Source organism: Eurytemora carolleeae, unplaced genomic scaffold (assembly GCF_000591075.1).
Source record: "Eurytemora carolleeae unplaced genomic scaffold, Eaff_2.0 scaffold1808, whole genome shotgun sequence".
NCBI classification, from domain to species: Eukaryota; Metazoa; Arthropoda; class Copepoda; order Calanoida; family Temoridae; genus Eurytemora; species Eurytemora carolleeae.
This window is the reverse complement of record NW_019397694.1, coordinates 19813-41843: the sequence shown is the minus strand read 5'-3', so window position 1 is coordinate 41843 and position 22031 is coordinate 19813. Positions and strand designations below refer to the sequence as shown.

Sequence of the window (22031 nt, the reverse complement as noted above, 5' to 3'; positions counted from 1 at the left end):
AAATGTTATGGTCGGCACCTCCCGGCTCTTCGTGGCTAACAACTGGCTCAATCAAAGAAACACTCAAAAAAACCTTTAATACTTTCCTAAATGATCATTTCATGGATAAGACATTTCATAAATAGGACATTTCATAGATAAAGACATTTTATAGACAGAGAAGATTTTCCATAGACATAGGAGATTTTTTTTACAAGTGATATTTTTTCTATGAAAAGTCTTATCTATGAAATGTAGGTCATGTCTTTCTTCTACAGGGTCAGAGAAACAACTGAGAAGTGGCAGTTTTTTCAATTTTGTTTTGCGGATTTTTAACAATTTACTCGAGCATTTTCATTCAACAAAAGCACTATTAGTGAAAAACTTTTATTCACAAATGAAAACGTTGAATTATAAGTTCTTAAAAAATCAAAATGAGTGAAGTACTGTTCAAATGTAATGCTTTTTTAATTGTTTCGTTGTAGCAATGTACATGGGGAGAATTATCTTTACATTTTCCATTGTCTATGAAAAATTGAAGAAGACAAAATTTCGTAAATAAAAAATCTTCTCTGTCCGTGGAAAATCTTCTTTCGTTAAAATGGCTTACCTATAAAATGTCCTATCTATAAAATGTCCTATCTATGAAATGTCCTATCTATAAAATGTCCTGTCTTTGAAATGTCCTATCTATAAAATGTCCTATCTATAAAATGTCCTATCTATGAAATGTCCTATCGATGAAATGTCCTTTCTATAAAATGTCCTGTCTATGAAATGTCCTATCTATGAAATGCCCTATCTATGAAATGTCCTATCTATGAAATGTCCTATCTATGAAATGTCCTATCTATGAAATGTCTTTCTTTAAAATGTCCCAACACCTTAATTAGTCTTTGATATTTGAACAAAAATAAAAAGTTTGAACAACACCTGAGCTTTTTTAACAATGGTGTAATAAAAACCTAAATAGTTTTAATAATTTTTAACCATATACATTATACAACTAGCCCGAAATTTTAAATAACTCAGTTATTTTTGAAGGTACATGAACAGGCAGACCACGTTTATGAAATTCCAGAATTTAAAGAATCTAAGTTTTAACAGAATCGCGAACGAATGTCGCGTGGATGAAAGACGCTCAAACGCTGTATTATTAAAAGTTAAGATTGATTAAAAATGATACATTTCTTTAAATTAAACAAAAATAAACTACTTTTACGATCTATTTTGGCAAGACTTCTCAGTTATCAATTTAAAATGTGAATTCAGAAATGTAAAAGTAATTTCTCTCAGTTTTTATTTGCTCAGCAAATAATAAATGTGCGATTTGTTAACAACAAAAAATATTAGAATAAATAATATAACAATGTTCTCTTCAATCGACTAGAAGTCAGAAAAGAAGCAAATCAGCTGTTATCTAAAATTAAGGAAAGCAGTTCCATGAAGAAATTTGATGACTACCTTATGAAGTTCAATAAACTATAAACAAGATGGCGTATTTGTGTGATGCACTATATAGATTTAGAGATTGCTGAAAATGCTGAGGATTTTCCGAAATCTGTCTGAAAACTACATTTTTGTGAAGTCCAGGAATGCTCTTCTTGCACCCTCCTCCTCGACAAATTTAAGAAATGATTTTGTGCGATCTTCCCTTGAGATTCGTTACTATGCTCTAAACCCTGATCGAACCAGAGCTAACAATTTCCCAATATTCAGTGGGAATCTTGACTTTTTGACTTTCTTTTGATGACCGATAAATTGACATCTGATAATAAAGCTGAGATCAAATCGTCTCCATAGCCGACAAGGTTGAGAATGGTGGAGGTAAAACTTCTTGTAGTGAAGATTAAAGATGTTATAAATAAAACATTTAAATTTACTCTAACAGGAGCTGCAGCAGTAACAAGCTTTCTCCTTTATCATGGAATCAAACCTTGTCCAAGTTTGATGAAACAAGGATGGTAGAAGTAACTCGCTGTGACTCCCGATTGCTTGAAAAGTTTCGTGTGACCTTGAGTTGACCTGTAAAATGAAATGAAATGATGACTGTGTAAACTATGAATCATAAAGTTAAGAGGAAAAAAGCACATGAAGAATCAATGTGGGGTTTTTATGAATCATCAGCTAGGCATGGTGTGGAAAATGAAGCTGAGGGACCTGACCAGAGGACCCCTCCAAATTTAGGTTTGGATCTGGTAACCTGAATGAGGTGGAATGTTATCCTGGTAGGGAACTAGCTAGGACATGTGCTAGGCTAGGACAATCTGCTACTTGGAGCAGGCCTGCCTTTTTTGCCTTTGAACCCACCAAATCCTTACTTTTTATATTAGAACCTAAAAGGAATAGGATTGGTGTCTTTGATGCTAATACATATGTGTTCAAATCATGGTTTTCCTGTCATGGTCACACATACGGAAATGTTGGCGGAAGATCAATGTTCACAGCTCAAAAGAGAATAAAATGGTAAGATTGTTAACAGCGCTGTTGTAATGCTGGCAAGATTAACGGCTGTGATGTAAGTTAAGTTGTCATGGTAACAGCTGTTATTGAATCAGCTTTAAGGTAGTTGGCTGCAATTTGATCAGCTGTTATTGAATCATCAACTGTTATTGAATCATCAGCTGTTATTGAATCAGCTGTTAAAGCGCTGACTAGAGAAAATCAAAATGTCCGCTGTCAGCTGATTTTAGCCGACGCCATGATGCCTCGCTGCCTCTGACGCCAAGCTATCAAGCTGCGCCGGATTAAGCTGATGAATGCTGTTGGCTGTTGCAAGAATAGTTCCATGTGATGTTGTTATCTGCTGCAACGTAGTTCCAGATATACTGTTGGTGTAATGAATCTGTTGGATATTATCCCCCTGCTGTTGCACGGATGTCTGGAGCTGTTGCAAGCCATCACCCGCCTGTTGGACTGAAGTCTGCAGCTGTTGAATGTTAGTAGTTTGCTGTTGCAATGATGTTTGTGGGAATGTAAATTGAAAAGGTTGGAAGGGTTGTTGAACCTGAAAACAAATAGATTTTAAACGAAATAAAAATGTACTGTGTACTGTGCACTGTACCTGTACTTGGAATGTAGGAGTGTACTGTGTACTGTACCTGTACTTTGAATGTCGGGAGTGTACTGTGTAATGTACCTGTACTTGGAATTTAGAAGTGCACTATGTACTGTATGAAATGTAGAAGTGTAATGTGTACTGTACCTGTACTAAAATGTTGAAGAGTGTACTGTGTACTGAACACTGTATTTGAAAGGTAGTAAAACACTGTGTACTGTACCTGTACTTGAACTGTAAAAGTGAACTGTGTACTGTACCTGTACTTGGAATGTAGGAGTGTACTGCCCGCCTGGCCAGGATATAAGAGTTGAGGCAGGTATACTTGATATACTGGTAACAGGAGATGCATTGGAGATAGAGATACCATTACTTAGTACCTAGATAGATAGATAGAAATAGATAGATGGATAGATATAGATCAGTGCTCAGGATCCGGATCCGTTGGATCCGCAAGATTTTGGCTTCCTGGATCCGGATCAGGATCAAAGGGGTAAAATATCAACCAAAAACGGCTAATAAACATTTTTACTCCAAAACCCAAATCTGAACTTTTGAAAAAAGAGTTATTATAAAAATTTCCTCATTTCTGAATTGTTCATCAAGTTTCAGGATAAAAATCAGCGAAAAATTAAAACAAAAAATTTGAAAATTATTTTGTGTTAAAAACATTCAGTAAATCTTTAAGAAATGACCTGGATCCAGATCCAGTGCGGATCCAAGATCCCGGATCCGCATCAAAATTAAATGGATCCTAAGCACTGATATAGATAATAATAATCTATTACTTATCCTAAGAAATAGATGGAAGAATATATTGATGGATAGATAGATAAAAAGAGTTATAGATAGATTATTAAGTTGCCCTGAAGAGTTAAGTTTGATAAAAACAAGAAACATTATATAGACAATAAAAAGTAAAACATGTGCTAATGCTATTTAATGAAGTTACATAGATAGATAGATAACCAAAAAAGTGTTTTTCTAGGAACTGCTTACAAAAGGTATTTTTTTTAAAGAATTATAAATGGCTTTTTCGTTTTAATAAAAAAAAAAAGTAGAAATCAAAATTTTGAGAACCATATTGAATATTTATATTTTAATGGCACTTTAGTAAAGTTTGTCGAGGAAAAAGTTTTCCCCCCATTCCTTCATCAAGACAGTACTTATATCAATGTCTTTTTCACTTTCACTAGTGATTTTTTTCACTTTCATTGGTGATTTTTTTCACTTTCACTGGTGATGTTTTCACTTTTATTATCATTAAAACCCATTTGCAACGGCTATTCTAAGTTTTTTTGGTGAAAATTATATTTTGTAATTCCCAGAAGAATACTATTTTGTTTCTTGAAAATTATTTTATACTTAGCTTGGGAACCCAGCTTTGTCTTGAAACAAAGTTTACTTCATAAGAATCAACTTATTTATCTTTTAAACCTGGATAAGAACATTCCCATGCTTCTACAAAGTTTCCCAATCAAAATTTGAGGCAAATCGGTTCATGGGTTCCTGAGCTATGCTAAGACATAGAAAAAGAAACAGAGATTACTACTTAATATAAAAAGATGTTTTCTACCTGGTTAGTTGGTTCTGTTTTGATAGCTACAGGTAGGGAGGCTGGGTTCAGTTGAACAGATATACTTTGGTTGCTTTGATTTACTGATTGATTAATTGATTGATTAATAGATTGATTGATTGGTTTCGTATCAGCTGTTTCTACAGGAGGGGTTCCCAGCTGAGAGAGAACGATGCACTGACGTTTAATACAAGCTTTCTTTAACCGTCCAGGGCCACCGTATCTAAACCAAAAATTATTGTTTCAAAACTTATAAAAATAGAAACATATCCCCTCCCCACCAGTAATTTTTAATGCATATATGGAGAAATAAATGTTTTCGGGGAAAAATAAAATTTGAGAAAAACCCTTGAAAGAAACGAAAAACTTAAAGCATCACATTTTAAAGGTAAAACAAGACTCCCCCCTGCGGAAAAAACAACATTCTTTTTTCCCTTGAATTAATTTATGAGAAGAAATATTCACCTTTTCTGGTCTAGGCAGTTCCTACACTGCCTACAGTCCTGGGTCTTATCCCGGTTCAAGCAGCCAGGACAGTTCCCACACCTAGCTCTCTTCCTTCTCTTAGATTCAGGACCTTCACTACCCTAGATAGATAGATAAATGATAAATAAATATATAGATGGATAGATGGATGGATGGATAGATAGATAGATAGATAGATAGATAGATAGATAGATAGATAGATAGATAGATAGATGGATGGATGGATGGATGGATAGATAGATAGATAGATAGATAGATAGATTGATGGATATATAGATAGATTCTCTTAGATTCAGGACCTTCACTACCCTAGATAGATAGATAGAATAGATAGATTGATAGATAGATAGATAGATATATTGATGGATAGATAGATAGATTGATGGATATATAGATAGATTCTCTTAGATTCAGGACCTTCACTACCCTAGATAGATAGATAGAATAGATAGATTGATGATTACCTGTGTAAGTGAATTATTAAAATCCTCCTCGTCTCCTTTCTTCTTCTTCTTTGCAGATTTCTTCTTCCCGCTCGCGCCGCTGTTGTTCATACTATCGCTGTTGTTTATATTGTTAATGTTGTTGATGTTGTTGATGTTGTTGATGTTGTTAATGTTGTTTGAATTATTTAGTTGTTGATTGTTCAAACGAAGAGGAGCGAGGGTAACTGTAGTAGGAGATGCCGTCTCAACCTAAATAAATGTTGAATTTGAAAATCTAAAGAGAAAAAATAAGGGAAGAATTTCCATTAGGATCAGGTTAAGATGTACATTTTTTTCTTCCTTAAAATTAAAAAAAAAAAGGCTGTTGGCTGCCTTCATTCTCAGTCCCCTTTACCTCACATTGGATACTGGTCCTGTCCTGTCCTGTCCTGTCCTGTCCTGTAATGTTCCGTCCTATCTTATTCTGTCCCATACTGTCATGTCCTGTTCCGTCCCTTTCTGTCATGTCAGTACTGTCCTATCCTCTCGCGGCCCGTTCTCTCACATCCCGTCCTGTCTTGTAATGTACCGTGCTGTCCCGTACTGTACCGACCTGTACAGGCGGATGTGGATTGTCAGAAACCAACCAGTCCCATTGCCGACCAAAGCTTGACAAAGCATCCTAGTACACAATTATTTAATCATAAAAAAATTCATCGTTTATTATTATTTCTTACTTTGAGAAAACCCCTACGAAACTATCTTAAGTCTCAATTCATTAAATCATTTTGAAGAATGGCATGTCATTCTAAATATGCTACATTTTCATGAGTATCCTGAAGAATGTCGTCATTGTTATAAATTATGTCCAAACTATGGGACACGATCAATTTTAAAAAGAGAAACAGTTTACTTTTTTCCTCGTGACTTGGTTACAATTTTGTAACCCACATTAAATTGACAGATATAATTCCGTTTATAACAAATGTGATATATAAGGATTCATAAGGAAGTGGAATCTGTAAGAGGCCCCAATGTGGACCCCCCAGTATGTAATCCTATATTAACTTGTAAACTATACGGAAATTAAAATTATCTAGGTTTAAAGTTTATTATTATCAAAACTTTAATTCATAAGTAAACTAGTTTTAAAAAATAATTGATTTGATGAAGATAACTAATTTAAAGTAAAAACTGAAGCAAAGGTTTATAAAATAAATTGAAATTGAAAAAGTATTAAGAAGAGAGGAGACCAAATATAACGGGGGAAAAAATTCTCCAATATCAAGCTGTAAGAGGTGCAAGGTTATAATGCAAGGAAAGTTATTTCAAAGGTGTACGCATCTTTTGCACTGCAGTGTACTGTCTCTGGGCGGTAATGTAAACACAAGACGGAAGTCGAAGCCTGACATGGGATCCATCTTTCACATACAAAATCAATGACATATTCTGGCCATAAGAAACTATGATGTCAATTATCTAAATTAAATGCTTTTAACCTCCTCGGATACTAAACGAACACTGATGTATCTATTATTGTTTACAAATTCCGCCCAGAGAGAACTGGTTTCAATAATTATGCAGAGTATACGCAACTGCAATTAACTTTCCTTGCATTAGTTCCTTGAAAGGCGTCTGTTCTGGGATTTGGTACCAATGCAAACAAAAACTATAAACCTAATTTCAAGTGCCCCTCTATGCAAAGATAGCAATGCCCGATTTACAACGGTATCCTTGAAACCATAATCTGATACAAAAATGTTGAGAATACCGCGTCGTTTTTCTGACTCTAAATGTTTCTGTGAATTTCTCCTTTGTTTCTTAAAAACAAGAAATGCGCAAGTCACTTTTGAAGAGAAATCACAAATGAAAATATTGAGAAAAAAGCTAAAATTGAAGAAAAATACAGGGAAGAAAAAATTATAAATTTTACCTCTAGTTGTGTTTGATCAGATGTAAGTTTATCAAATTTATCCACAAACTGTTTAACTGCTGCACAAGCTGTAGCATTCTGCTTTAGCATACATCTAATCATATATAGTTAGAACCAGAAAACATCTAAACATATACAGTGAGAACCAGAAAACATCTAAACATATACAGTTAGAACCAGAAAACATCAAAACATATACAGTGACGACCAGAAAACATCTAAATATATACAGTGACGACCAGAAAACATCTAAACATATACAGTGACGACCAGAAAACATCTAAATATATAAAGTAAGAACCAGAAAACAATTAAATATATACAGTAAGAACCAGAAAACATCTATATATAAACAGTGAGAACCAGAAAACATCTAAATATATACAGTGACGACCAGAAAACATCTAAACATATACAGTAGGAACCAGAAAACATCTGAACATATACAGTAAGAACCAGAAAACATCTAAATAAATACAGTGACGNTTTCTCTGAAATGTATGTTTAAGATATACCAGTAACAAGAATAATAAATTACACAACTCGTAGCACCATTCCTGAAGTAACAGGAAGAACAAGGACAATTATTTGAATAAATCAATGAAAACCTATGTCAAGTAACGAAATAACAGAAATGTATTGTCAGATAAATGATCTTATAAGGAACGAAGAAAAAAAGGAAATTAGATACCAGGATTGGCAGGATATCATTAAACAACAATCACCAAGAAATACACAGAAAACTTAAAAAGCTTTGTTTACAAATAAAGTGTACTGCAGTTACATGGATAAATCAAAACAAAGCTTAGATTGAGCAGCCCTTGTATTTGTTTATATTTCACCCAAAAAACTGCAGTACAACAAGTTATAAACAAGCTATGGGCGTTCTAACATTAAAAATGGGATCAAAATAAAAATCGCTTCTATGTTTGTCTGTCTGTTGGCTTGTTTGTATCAAATAAACGACAAAACGGCAGAACCGATCGGGCCCAAATTTAGTGTGGGACCTTACATGACCCCAGTGAAAAATTTTGATTTTCGTAAAATTTTAAAAATCCACGAAAAAATTGTAAATGCTAAAAGATTGAGCAACAATTAAAAGTGGAAATGGAAGATTTAATATTTTAATGAAAAAATACCTAAGAGCTTCTATGGTTCGTTCCAACTTCTCCGCAATATCTGACAGATCTAAAATATCAATCAGGGGTAAATAGTTTTCTTGATAAAATAATAATTATTATTAATATTGTAATGATTAAAGCTATTCAATCGATTACAATTACAGATATAAATCTAAGGGATTTTCGAGATCAATCATTTGCTCCCTCTGGAGAGTAAAAAGCAGCTTCTGCTGTACTAGCTGCAGGGTAATCTAGTTCTCCTCTGTTCTCCGGTAGCTCTGTTCATAGAACCACCTGGAGAACATATCTTGGTCTGTGGTTGGACTGGTTGGCCGGTAGTTGGACTTGTTTGCCCTGGATATCCTAGTTCTCTTGTACGTCCTGGAAGTCCTAGCTCTCCTGTGTGTCCAGGGTATCCAAGTTCTCCAATGTGTCCTAGGAGTCCTAGTTCTCCTATGTGTCCTAGAAGTCCTAGTTCTCCTAGGTGACCTGGAAGTCCTAGTTCTCCTATGTGACCTAGAAGTCCAAGTTCTCCTATGTCACCTAGAAGTCTATAGTTCTCCTATGTGACCTAGAAGTCTATAGTTCTCCTATGTGACCTAGAAGTCCTAGTTCACCTATGTGACCTAGAAGTCCTAGTTCTCCTGTGTGTCCTGCAGCTATTTCTACCACAGATATGTGAAGAACTGTCTGTAAAAACAGTGTCGTTTGCCTCAAGATTATCTTATTCCTCGGCTGCTTGTACAACAGATATGTAAAGAGCTGTCTGTAAAGAACAGCGTTTCCTGTATCAAGATATTCTTGTTCTTCTATAATGGAAATGTGGAGAGCTGTCTGTAAAGAGCAGAATCTCCAATATCAGGTTTAGCTTCTGCACTTGGAGTCCTAGGTCTTGACCGAATCTTCAGCTGCTCCAGATATATGAAGAGCTATCTGTAAATATCAGCGTCTACCATATAAGGATGAGGCAGCATCTGATATCAAGGATATCATAGTTCTCCTCAGTTTCTAGGAGATCCTAGCTTCTCTCTGTACCCCGGGGTTCCCTAGTGGGTAGTTAAGACGGGCTGGTATGAGAGCAATTGGTCCGGTTATAGAAACTAAAGGGGATGAATCTCTTGATGAGACTAAGTATATCTTGGATATCCTAGTTCTCTTCTGTATCCTTATGGGTAGTTTAGATGGGCTTGTACGAGAGTAATTAGTCCGGTTCCAGAAACTGAAGGGGATGAATCTCTTGATGAGACTGAGTATATCTTGGATCTCCTAGTTCTCTTCTGTATCCTTATGGGTAGTTTAGACGGGCTGGTACGAGAGTAATTGGTCCAGTCCGAGAAACTTAAGGATCCAAATGTCTTGATGAGACTGAGGAATCCGAGGATGCACATTCGTAGATAATGATGGGGAAGGAGGCAAGTGTCTCTAGTGGGCATGTTAACGATCTATCTATCTGTTAGCTGTATAATGCTTAAGTCCCCCAGCCTTTCTATACAAACGGGAGATTAAACTCTACGTCTGTATTCTATAAAGATCTGGAGTGCAGTGTCCAATCTTCAGGTTCTATATTTTGCTTTGACTACGAGAACAAAGAGAGAAAGGGGTGAGGAGAGAGAGTTTAGTATGAGTAACCAATGTTTTAATTATTACAATATTGAATAAATAATTTTTGAGGAGAACTAAATATTTTTTGGGGGGGTAAAAAGAATCAAAAAGGGTGTATGAGGATCATACGCAGATGAGATCTTCAAGAAGCCCCATCTTGGGTAACCCAGACCGCCAACACCTGTATCTGACCCTTACTGGTGAGATATCATCTGAATAGTTTACAAGAATAATGATGATTTTTATTGCTCCTGCGAGGAAAACATGGATGATTGGACATCCAAAGTCAAGTTTTTTTCTCATTCTTTTCGATACTTTTAAGTTTTAACCCTAAAACGTCAATAATTTTCCTCACCCTAAAAAATCAGATTCCTAACATACGTGAAAAAAATAAAAATATTTTCAAAATGGTCAATTTTCTAGAAGTTTATGTTTCACATGTTTTTGGTTCAAAAAAGGATCAAAACACCCGAATTTTGGTTGTTTTCATTGTTTTTGATACACCCTGTAAGTTTACCTAATTCTATAAGTTTTCCGTCCAGGTGTTCTCCAACACTGGAGATAGGAGCAGTGACGGGTTCAGTCTTTATATATTCACTCTTCATCACAACCTTAAAGGGAGGATTCACGATAAATAATCTATTAAAGGGACAATTTAGAATCAATAAATAATCTTAGAGGGCGAATTCACGATTAATAATTGAATTCAAGAGAGGATTCAAGATAAATAATACATTATTTTAAAGGGAGGATTCACGATAATAAACAAATTAAAGGGAGGATTCATGATAAATAATCAAATTAAAGGGATAATTCATGATAAATAATCAAATTAAAGGGAGGATTCACGATAAATAATCAAATTAAAGGGAGGATTCTTGATAAATAATAAATTATTTTAAAGGGAGGATTCACGATAAATAAACAAATTAAAGGGAGGATTCATGATAAATAATCAAATCAAAGGGAGTATTCATGATATATAATCAAATTAAAGGAAGGATTCACGATAAATGATCAAATTAAAGGAAGGATTCAAGATAAATAATCAAATTAAAGGAAGGATACAAGATAAATAATCAAATTAAAGGGAGGATTCAAGATAAATAATCAAATTAAAGGAAGGATTCAAGATAAATAATCAAATTAAAGGGAGTATTCATGATATATAATCAAATTAAAGGAAGGATTCAAGATAAATAATCAAATTAAAGGAAGGATTCAAGATAAATAATCAAATTAAAGGGAGGATTCACGATAAATAATCAAATTAAAGGAAGAATTCATAAAAAATAATCAATTTAAAGGAAGGATTCGCGATAAATAATCAAATTATAGTTTAAAGCAAAACAATTATTAAATTCTATGAAATGCTTCTGCAAAAATGTTGGATTTTGGCACCAAAACTCATTAATATTTATTTTGTTAAAAATGACATGAAACCGAAGAATTTCTGGTAAAAAAGAGTAAAAAATGGTTGTCACGCAAAACGTACGAAGTTAATCCAAATTTCGCTCGAAAATTATAAATTCATTATTTAAAAATATTCAAAATCAGACCTGATGGATAGTAATACTAATATATATATACCTGATGCAATGGTGTTTGTGTGTGGGGGGAGGAGAGCAGTGTGTGCTGAGGTTTGATGGCAGTTAGGTTCACAGTGCTCGTCAAACTAATTAATAAATCAATCAATCAATCAATCAATTTACCTACCAACCAACCAATCATCCAACCAACCAATCATCTAACCAACCAATAGCCATTCAAACAGCTAACCAACCAATCAACCAACCAACCAAAAAACACCAACCAACCAACCAACCAACCAACCAATCAACCAACAAACCAACCAATTAACCTCTCAGCCATGATACCAACCAACCAACCAAACAAACCAACCAACAAAACCAACCAATCAATCAATGAACCTCTAATCTATGATACCAACCAACAAAACCAACTAATCAATAAATGAACCTCTAATCTATGATACCAACCAACAAAACTAACCAATCAATCAATGAAACTCTCAGCCATAATACCAACCAACCAATCAATCAATGAACCTCTCAGCCATGATACCAACCAACCAATCAATCAATGAACCTCTCAGCCATGATACCAACCAACAAAACCAACTAATCAATCAATCAATCAACCTCTTAGCCATGATACCAACCAACCAACCAATAAGTGAAAGAGCAAATAACCCAAAGAACCTGGAAAGGTTAGCTCCTACAGGTTCCATTGTCTCCTGAAAGTATCCTTCAAACCCTTCCTTCAAGTGTGAGGGAATATCCTGGAATAATAAAGATTTAGAGATCATAATAGAGATCACAATATATTTTGAAAATCCATCAATGATGTATATACTGTGTACCAGTGCCTAGGATCCGGATCCGGATCCTTAAGATTTTGGATGAATATGCGGATCCACGGATCCGGATCCAAGATGCAAAATATCAACAAAAAACTGAGGAAAAAAAATTTACTCTTAAACCCAAAATCTGAACTATTGAAAAAAGAGAGATTATAAAAATTTCTTGATTTCTGAATGATTCATCATGATGATTTTAGCATAAAAAAAAATAAAAAAAAATAAGACAAAAACTTGAAAATTCTGCTTTGTTGAAAAAATTCAGTTATTTTCATGGAAATAACCTGGATCTGGATCCATTTTTTTCCAAGTGCGGATCCGGATTTAATGGATCCTAAGCACTGCTGTGTATTAAGGTCAAACTTATGAATTTGAAGACACTGGATCAAGCATTTATAAATTTTAGTCGCCCATAGGATTGAATCTATTAATCTTGATTATCCCGTTGTCGAAACAAGCATTTATCCTTCAAATCCCACAGTAGATATTAAAGCATTTATCCTTCAAACCCCAAAGTATATATTTAAGCATTAATCCTTCAAATCCCACAGTAGATATTGAAGCATTTATCCTTCAAATACCTGTGATTTAAAACTTTCTACACTGAATATATTAGTTCCAGCAGTTGTCAGGTGATTGTGGTAGAAGTGGATTGATACCTGAACATAACAGATTTTATCATTAAAGGGATTGTTCAGATATTTGAATGAAAAGGGTGCTACCAATCTCAACAAACAGAACATTTTAATGTCACGTCTTGTTTGCTTGTTTGTCTGTCCGTTTATACCCTTAAAAGTTTTGTCTAATTAAGTATAAATTAGATATCAATGTTTAAGATTCAGAAATCTGATTATTTTCAATTGTGGTTTCTCTGCAAGTTATAAACAGACCTTGCAAGGATATTTCTGTTGTTTATTCCTCTCCGTTTCCTCGGGTCCGCTTATTCTCATCTCAAGCTTGGCAGTACAATCCTTCTTCTGGTCGGTAGGGGCACATCTAGATCAATTAATCAATCTATCAATAAACCAACCAACCAATCAAACCAATCAAACCAATCAATCCAATCAATCCTATCAATCCAATCGATTCAATCAATCCAATCGATCCAATCGATCCCATCCAATCCAATCCAATCCAATCCAATCCAATCCAATCCAATCCAATCCAATCCCATCCAATCCAATCCAATCCAATCCATCAATCATTCAATCTTCTTATATCTATCAGTAAGTAATATTAGGAAGAAGTAGCTAATTTATTTTTAAAATAAAACAAAAATATACTAAATACAGTTGCTAAGGAGGAGATATTTAAATATTTCCAAAAATAGAGGTTTGGGGAATATTCCCCCTCTGGAAACACTTAAATATTTACTTCTTACATTTTAAATTACTTAGTATCTAATAAGAATTTTGTTCTAATATTTAACATTAATTGGGGTTTAAGGTGATGAATGAAAAGGAACGAAATTTTAGACAAAATAGGTATTTTTAGCATCTTTTCAATTCGTAAAACTTTATCCATCGATCTATCAATACTCCAACTTAAGCAATCACTTAGTTTATCAATTTATCTCTATTGACCTATCGACAATATCTTGTGTATTAAAACAAGACGTTCGTATATATGTTCCCTATAGCAGGCCAACCGGCTGGACTGAATAGGCTAAACTTTTTTGTGGACACTATTTCTTCAATTAAAAAACACAAGATAATGAGATATGATTAATGGAGAAAAAAAGATCTTCATTAAAAGAAGTGAAAATACAATGATCATTGCAATTCGTATAAAATCGTCTGAGAATCATAAAATAATCTTTTCAAACCTGTAGATCATGAACCAGCTTGATCTTCGGCTAGAGTCTGTGTGCTTGAGAGCCTCCGAGGCTTCCTGCTCATTAAACACAAATTGACTTAGAAGCTAAATATATTTTTTCAAGTGCTCCTACATTTATAGGGAGTGACATATCCGATTAACAACAGAAAACCTTTAACTAAGCATTAATAAAGCTTAAATATTTATAAATGCCATCTTTAAGTAAAATGGCGTTTTTAAACCATTTTTCACACTACGACAAAACTAACGAGTTTGAACTTAAATATAAGTATAAGATTCTAAAGATTAATGATCTGGTAGACTTTAACCAAGCTATATTTATGTATAAATATACACATAAACTTCTTCATGCATCTTTTAAAAATATTTTTAAAAAGCTTGGAAACTTTGAAAGATCCTTAACTATCAACTTGACATTCTCAAAAAGTGCTCATTACAGTATTTACCATCAAGCTCTCTTCTTAAGATGTGGAATAATTTTTTTACGATACAAACTTAATCTAAATCATAACTTCTTTAAATAACTCTTCAGAATTTACTAAGCATTTCTAAAAAGATAGATTTCAACCATTAAAATTTTTTCAATTCTTTTATAGAAAACTAAATTAAAGCTTTGCATATAAATTTCAAAAGCAACAATTGATTTCATTTCGATTTTGTATGAAATAAGACCAATTATGGATTTGGAGTTTTTGGATAATATCTTATCCAGGGGCGTATTCAGGAATTTGTCCATGGGAACCTAATTTTTTTTTCTTTCTAGGGGGGGCTTAGCACCCGGTGAGGCCTGAAAACCCCCTAAACTCCACAGACCCCCTGAATACGGTTCTGAATTTATTATTATCTGTTAAATAAATCCTACTAGACCTGTGGAAGCAAACTGCGAAGATATTTATAATGATCAAGATTCAGAATTCCTGAAAAAAATAATCATTAATATTCCTTTAAACCTTCCAGAAATTGTTACTTTTTCTGAATAAAAACACTATTTTATGACAATTTTGACAACATACAAGCTAAGCTGTGCACCCTCCCCCCTCCTCTCTCCAAAAATTGCAGTTTATTATCAGCTGTCGCAGCGCTCGGCCCCAGAAGTGCAATATTACAGATATAAATACAATTTTATAAAATTATCATTTAATTTTTGAAATATATTATATTTCTGTATTTAACATTGTACCTGCAGAGGTAGTGATAGGAAGATGTGTGGTGGAAGCGTGTGTTAACATTTTCAACTTTTTTTACAATTCTTTAATTTTACTTTATACAGAATTATTTTGTTTCACCATGTTAAAATCCTGAGCCGAGATTTACATATTTAACCTGAAAATAAATTATGATAAAGTCTATTTAAAGCTGCAGAAAAGTAGAAAAACTTTTCGCGCATTTCCTTGTACAGTTTAATGTTTACATTTGGAGGATTTTCAAAAGAGAAAACAAGGAATTACAGCGACATATAGCGGAGCTGTCACTAACTATACGGAGAAAGCCGCTAAACCGGTTTTATTTTGATTATTTACAAAGTGTAAGGGAAACATTTCTTAGATGTTTACAGTTTTAAACCTTAAACATCTAATTATCTTTACACAATAACTTGTTATGCTAATAAATATGACATTTTCAAGAAATGTTTTGATGATAATAGAGGTATTTGAAGTCGCGAAACTTTCAATAGTTCCACTAGATGACGTTTTCAGTCTGATTTGCGAGGGAGGGACGGATAAGATTTCAGGGCGAGCCAGAACAATTCGGCCTCCGAACCCAAATCTTCAAAATCTCTAATAAGTGGCACTATTATCATCATCTTTGCTTGTTTTATTTGAGTTCAACATCAAAATCCCAGGCCAAAATATTATGAAAGCCCAATTATTGGAATAATTAGTGAAAGGACATGGGCCGTCACACAAAACAAAACTACATGGATGGTCAAATATAAAATATTTGATTTAAAAAATTATGAATTCACTTGAAAATAGGGTCTCCAACACAAGTGGATTTTACTTGCAGGCAATTGCGAACCTTGCAATTCCCTTGCAATTTTATTCCACTTAATTCCGCCTAATTCTGTGCAATTAAAGAACAGTAGCAAGCAACTCCACTTCCACTCAGTTGCACACAATTACCTGCAACAAAATCATGATTGGATACCCTACCTGAAAAAAAATTTTACAATACTGTTTTTTTAAAAAGTAATCAAAAAATGGTTGCAAAGAAAGTAACATTTTAGAGCAAAATTATTACAAGAAAGAGGTAATTGTAAACTCTGCAGTTAATTTTTAGTAATTCATGAACTTTTAAGCAGCTAGAATAATTGCTGTACAGTACACATACAGACTGAAAAACGGGACAGTACAGTACACTAAATGAATCAGCCCCTTTCTAATATGATTCTAGTGGTGTGCAAAGAGGGGGGGGAGTCCAGAATTCCTCAATGAGTAATTACCGCCACCCAAATGTGTTTTGCGGCTAGCGCGCTCCTCAATTGGTAATCTCCACCGCCTCAATTGGTAATCAGCCAAAATAAGCGTAACATTAAATCAGTTATTTCTTAGAAATAAGACCATATTGACCTCTGTTATAATGGCCCTATGGTGTACAATATTGTTAAAGGTTTATTTATTGCTCCTTAGTTTCGAAAATAAATCTATAAATATGTCACACTAAGCGCTAGAAATATATTACGTTTTTTTAGTTTCAAGTTTCGCTTTAAGAATGTTTTCATCTGAATGTTATTGTTTTAAACTCCTTATATAAAGAGGAAACTTTAATCCATTATTAGTGGACTAAATACTTCATTTTCAGTAGGGGGTGGTATGAGACTAATTTTTCAAAATTTTATTTTCTTTCTGTGCATATAATTAGTTTTGTTGTAGATGTTGAACTCAAGTAGGTGAATTCAAAAATCTAAACACAGTAAAGGTTTTTTGAAAATATCTTTTAAATGGAGATGGATATTACTTTGCATGGGATGAGATAATTTATAGTAAACAGGCAGCCCAACCTTTTAGTATCTTAACGACAATCATGAAATGCAGTCATTAAATGAGCGAATTGGATCTAAGATACGGCTAAAATGAACTGTGCCTTGATTCTCAGTTTTAGTTGACCAAACAAATCTGAAAACAATTTGAAAATTTAGATTAAGCCAATACAGATGGCATAAAACCCCGATAGATGTCAAAAATTGTGTTAAAAGTGCATTAAATTAAAATCTCAGAAAACAAAATTTTACGGTGATTATCAATTGAGGAGCGCGCTTGCCGCAAAACACATTTGGGTGGCGGTGATTACTCGTTGAGGAATTCTGGACTCCCCCTCTCATGCAAAGAACCTTGCAGAAGCCTGGAGTGAGTTAAAATTTGAAGATTTAAAAAAACTATTTCAAGCTTTAAGCATAATAGTCATCAACTCAAAAAGAAGGAATTGGGAAAAATATTACATTGGTTTGAGTCTCCAAAATATAATTGGTCTGAACCCATGAACTATTTGTTTAATTTGTTTCTCATAAAGATTTCTAATTTTTTTGTACTGATCACTATCACTGCAGGGGCATTGATTATTTTAGTTATAATAGAATATGTGAAAGTTTGCCCCTATTAAATTACTCATATTTTATATAAAGTCTGCATGTCCTCTCTAAAGCAGACTAAAGTCCAACTTCTATGACTATATTTACTAATGATCCCTCTGTATAGTTCTGCATTCCTCTCTGAATTCCTGAGTAGTCTCCAGGAGACAATCATTAGTCTTCCATCCTCTTTATTATCCCCAAGCACTCTGCCCCTATTGCAGTCTAATGGTGCCAATCTCACCCCCCCCTGGCTATGGGCCTGCCAACAAGGTATGAGACTGTAAAGACAGCTAAAAGCTCTTTAGATATGACAATATTAAGTTTAAGTTAAGTTTTCTATATTATTATCCAATGATTTTTCAAAAAAAAGAGGTTTATAGTTGCAGTGAATCATGATTATAATAAAAAAGACTTATCTTATGAAAAAGAGTAGGATAGGGGGGGGGGGCAATTTCAGATAAAAGAGAAAAAGCAAAATTAAATTTTAAAACACATGCTGACAATCCAACATAACCTGACCTTTAAATCCAACCTAATCTGGGGGTGTGTTATGTTATTCAGGGCTAAATTCTTCATGAAAACTTAAGTTTTAATATTTTCAAGGGATAGATTGTCTTCCATCACTTTGAACGCCCCACATGGTAGTGCCCCTTAGACAACTGAAAAATCTCAAAAAAGTCGCAAAATAAAAAATTCACCTTATCATGCGGCTCATAGTGGCTCGCCTTCCCTTCCTCAATCAACCACCAATAGGATTCGAGGGATCGATATTATCATTAAGGGTGATTTAAACCCCCCTCCAGATCTTTAAATTCTGTAAACATTAAAACTTGAATTTTGAAAATTCATGAATAAAATCCTCGAAAAAAAACACATATAAAATCTGGGAATTAATCAATTTCCGGCGGCGGGTTGGGTCGGTGTTAGGCCCGGTTGGGACACACCTCCTTCCTCCGCCATATTCAGCTGTATTCAGCAGACCAAACCTACACTACCAGATTAGCTAATACAATGCAATACAAGCTCTAGTTTACAATATAGTGTTGTCAATACAACAGTAAATATAATAGAAAAACATTTTTTTTACTGAAAGTGGCCCAGAGCATCGTCAATTGAAAGATCTTAACATTTTTGCTTAGTGAATTTAGTGCTATACGGATAGAAATTTTAATTTCTATTATGTTTAAAAACCTATAAATATACAATATAAAGTGAGGATGTGAAAATCTTTCCATTCGATTATTTAATATACAGTGTATGCGGTGAGACTCATAAAACGCTGTAGAATGGGAAGAGATTAAATATGATTATTACAGACATTAAATAGTCCAAAAAAACAAGAAATTCAGCAATTCTTCAGTGTGCACAGACAGATTCATTTCACTCAATCTGTTACAGTTGATTTTTAGTTACTGTCAAAACTATTTGCATTGTAATAACATCAAATTCTGCATAACATTGCTCAAATGTCAACTTTTTTATTCCAAAGTTTCACGGATCTCATTTTGCTTTTTACCATCAAGGAAATATAAAATCATTTTCATAAATTATTGTTTGGTTTACAACAATTTTACATATATTATTACTTATTCTTTCTTTTCGTGTACAAATCAGAATATTTTATTATGTACTGTACAATGACCTAAAATAATGGTTGTGATCCTTTAGTACAATAATTTTTTATAAAACAAGTTCCATAACTGTACATGTTTAAATACTTCAGCATGTACTGTACAATGACCTAAAATAGAAAAATTATTGTATATTACAACAACTGCACATATATAGAACAATGCAGTACACTACTGTACACTGTACAAAGCAAAGGTCTAAAATGGGTTGTACTATGCTTGTTAATAAAAATTTGTACATTTGACTAGTTTCAGAGTTAAGTTTTACATATTTAAATATTTTTGCATGTGTACAATGAATTAAAATGGTTGTGCTGCATGTGCAGCAGTTGTACAATCATGTATCATTTATTATTACTTACCCAGTACATTTTGAATACTTCAACATTTCGTGTACAAAGACCTAAGATGGTTGTCCTGCTTGTACATAAACTGTAATTAAAACAGGTTCTAGTACTGTACCATTTACAATAATCGTATATTTAGCCTATTCAATACAAGTGACTCAATTTGTTTGTACTGCTCGTTTAAAAATTAAACATTTTACATGTTCCAGAATTGTACATATCTAAATATTTCAGCAGTGTGCTGTACAATGACCTAATATGGTTGTACTGCTTGTGAAACAACTATACTGAACAGGTTCCAGAACTGTAAATAACTAAATATTTCAGCATGTACTGTACAATGATCTAAATTGGTTGTGTACATAAAACAATTTATAGAATTATGTATATCTAAATATTTTAGCATGTACTGTACAATGACCTAAAATAGTTGTACTGCTTGTACAAGAATTGTACATAAAACAATTTATAGAACTATTCTAAATATTTCAGCATGTACTGCACAATGACCTAAAATGGTTGTACTGCTTGTACAGCAGGAGGAAAAGCAGAAGAAAACAACAACACCAGTTAATGATAATCTGCCAGTACACCAGGTATCTTAATAATTAACTATCTTCTATCATTCCCCCTCCCCCTTCCCCTCTCCTTAAAATATTTTTTCCCCCAATATAATATGAATGGTTTGAAGGATTTTTTGTTCATAAAAATGATTTTAACAACATATGTTACCCTCTGTTCCAACCCTTCTGAGCCGGCGANTCCTTTCACTTTTACTCTCTCACCTCCCCCCATACCCTTTTCCTGATTTATCATCATTATTTTGTTTAAAATGTACACTTTACAGTGTATACCCATGTATTTTTTATACAATTTTCATTCGCTTATAGTGGGCCAACCAATAAAACAAACTACTCTGGTTAGGCGGGTCCAAACTACTGAGTAAATTGTGAATTTTTCATTTGCATTATTTCGTGCTTTGTATTGTTGAATAAAAATATGAAATGAAATGAAGTAATACGCCAGTTAAAGTCAATATCTTAAAATCAATTACACATTGCCATTCAAGCTAGGGAGCTAGGGATAAAAATTGTTAATTTTTAGAAATGAGTTAGATTTTACCGTCTTATTCCACTGAAATGTTTTCCCATAATGTTAACAAAAGGCAATTTAATTTTTACATGTTTTTGGATGAATTTAGCTTTCAAGGAAATAATAGGAAACTTTTGGAATAATGTAGTTATAAGAACAACCCTCAAGGACCTTTCGGAAATGATGGTAGAAACGTTTATTTTTTTAAATTTTAAAATGCTTTGTAAATAAAGATTATCCTAAAACATGGAAAATTGACAAAATTGAGAAGAAAAGTTAAATAAAAATGTGTTAAAGAACATGTAAATGTTAGTTTTACTGTCAATTCATTCTATGAGTGACTGCCATTAACCAGTTTTAATGACCTTTTACAGCTAAGAAGAGACAAAAAAAATCCAGAGTTTTTATTATCACAGAGAATAATTTACAGTAATTGTGGCATCGTTTGTGTTTTATTTGTACTACTGTAAATCCTAATGACACACATTGATCACTTGAAATTACTTGGACATTCTCCTTAGATAAATTCAATCCCAGCACTCAGCAGTAAATACAATTAATTAAAAGTCATAAGTCTCAGTGAATTGAATTGTTTATCATCGTCTCAAGACTGATATTATTTGGATATCCATAAAAAAAATATTAAAGGGACTGTAAGCATAATATTAAGTGACCCTTCATGCAAAGATGGCAATGCCCGATCGAATCATAACGATACTCTTTAAAGCTTGGTCTCATGAAGTATGAATTATTGACCAATATTTATAATTGAAAACTGATTATTTTCCAACTTCTCAAGCTACAAGAAAAACGACAAATTCTTCCACATTATTGGTCAAATAAAGGTTTTAAGGGTACCGTTGTAAATCAGGCATTGTATCTTTTCCTGGAGAGTTAAAATCACGCTTACAGTCCTTTACAAATAGATCATTAAGTACAATTGGTGGCAACAGAGAAATGAACCAATTATACAGGACGTCACAAGTGTCAAATA

At 33.5% G+C, this 22031-nt stretch overlaps 2 protein-coding genes across 2 annotated transcripts in view; one reads left to right on the top strand and one right to left on the bottom strand.

Moving 5' to 3' along the window:
- Positions 1-1006: 1006 nt before the first annotated feature.
- On the bottom strand, positions 1007-15045 carry LOC111715523 (myosin-G heavy chain). The gene is made up of 15 exons (XM_023490860.1): positions 15034-15045; positions 14386-14480; positions 13451-13556; positions 13142-13219; positions 12403-12482; positions 11771-11855; positions 10698-10791; positions 8597-8645; positions 7458-7551; positions 6138-6206; positions 5564-5794; positions 5079-5200; positions 4614-4836; positions 3298-3417; positions 1007-2986 (listed from the first exon to the last, which is right to left on the bottom strand). Exons 1-15 carry the CDS (start codon positions 15043-15045, stop codon positions 2669-2671), a joined length of 1776 nt encoding a protein of 591 aa, XP_023346628.1. The 3' UTR covers positions 1007-2668.
- A 5415-nt stretch (positions 15046-20460) lies between these two features.
- LOC111715522 (actin-binding LIM protein 3) overlaps positions 20461-22031 on the top strand; it is an 18496-nt gene continuing 16925 nt past the window's right edge. Inside the window, exon 1 of the mRNA XM_023490859.1 lies at positions 20461-20541. Within this exon, the coding sequence (XP_023346627.1) occupies positions 20461-20541 (81 nt within the window). The remainder of the gene's footprint in view (positions 20542-22031) is intronic.

Bases quoted from the DNA above. Each gene is read 5' to 3' on its own strand.
- LOC111715523 (XM_023490860.1), bottom strand. The intron at 13,220-13,450 runs GTCTGTTTATAA...TGTTATGTTCAG, and splicing joins AACAGAAATATCCTTGCAAG to GTATCAATCCACTTCTACCA. The intron at 6,207-7,457 runs GTAAAATTTATA...ATTGTGTACTAG, and splicing joins CTGATCAAACACAACTAGAG to GATGCTTTGTCAAGCTTTGG.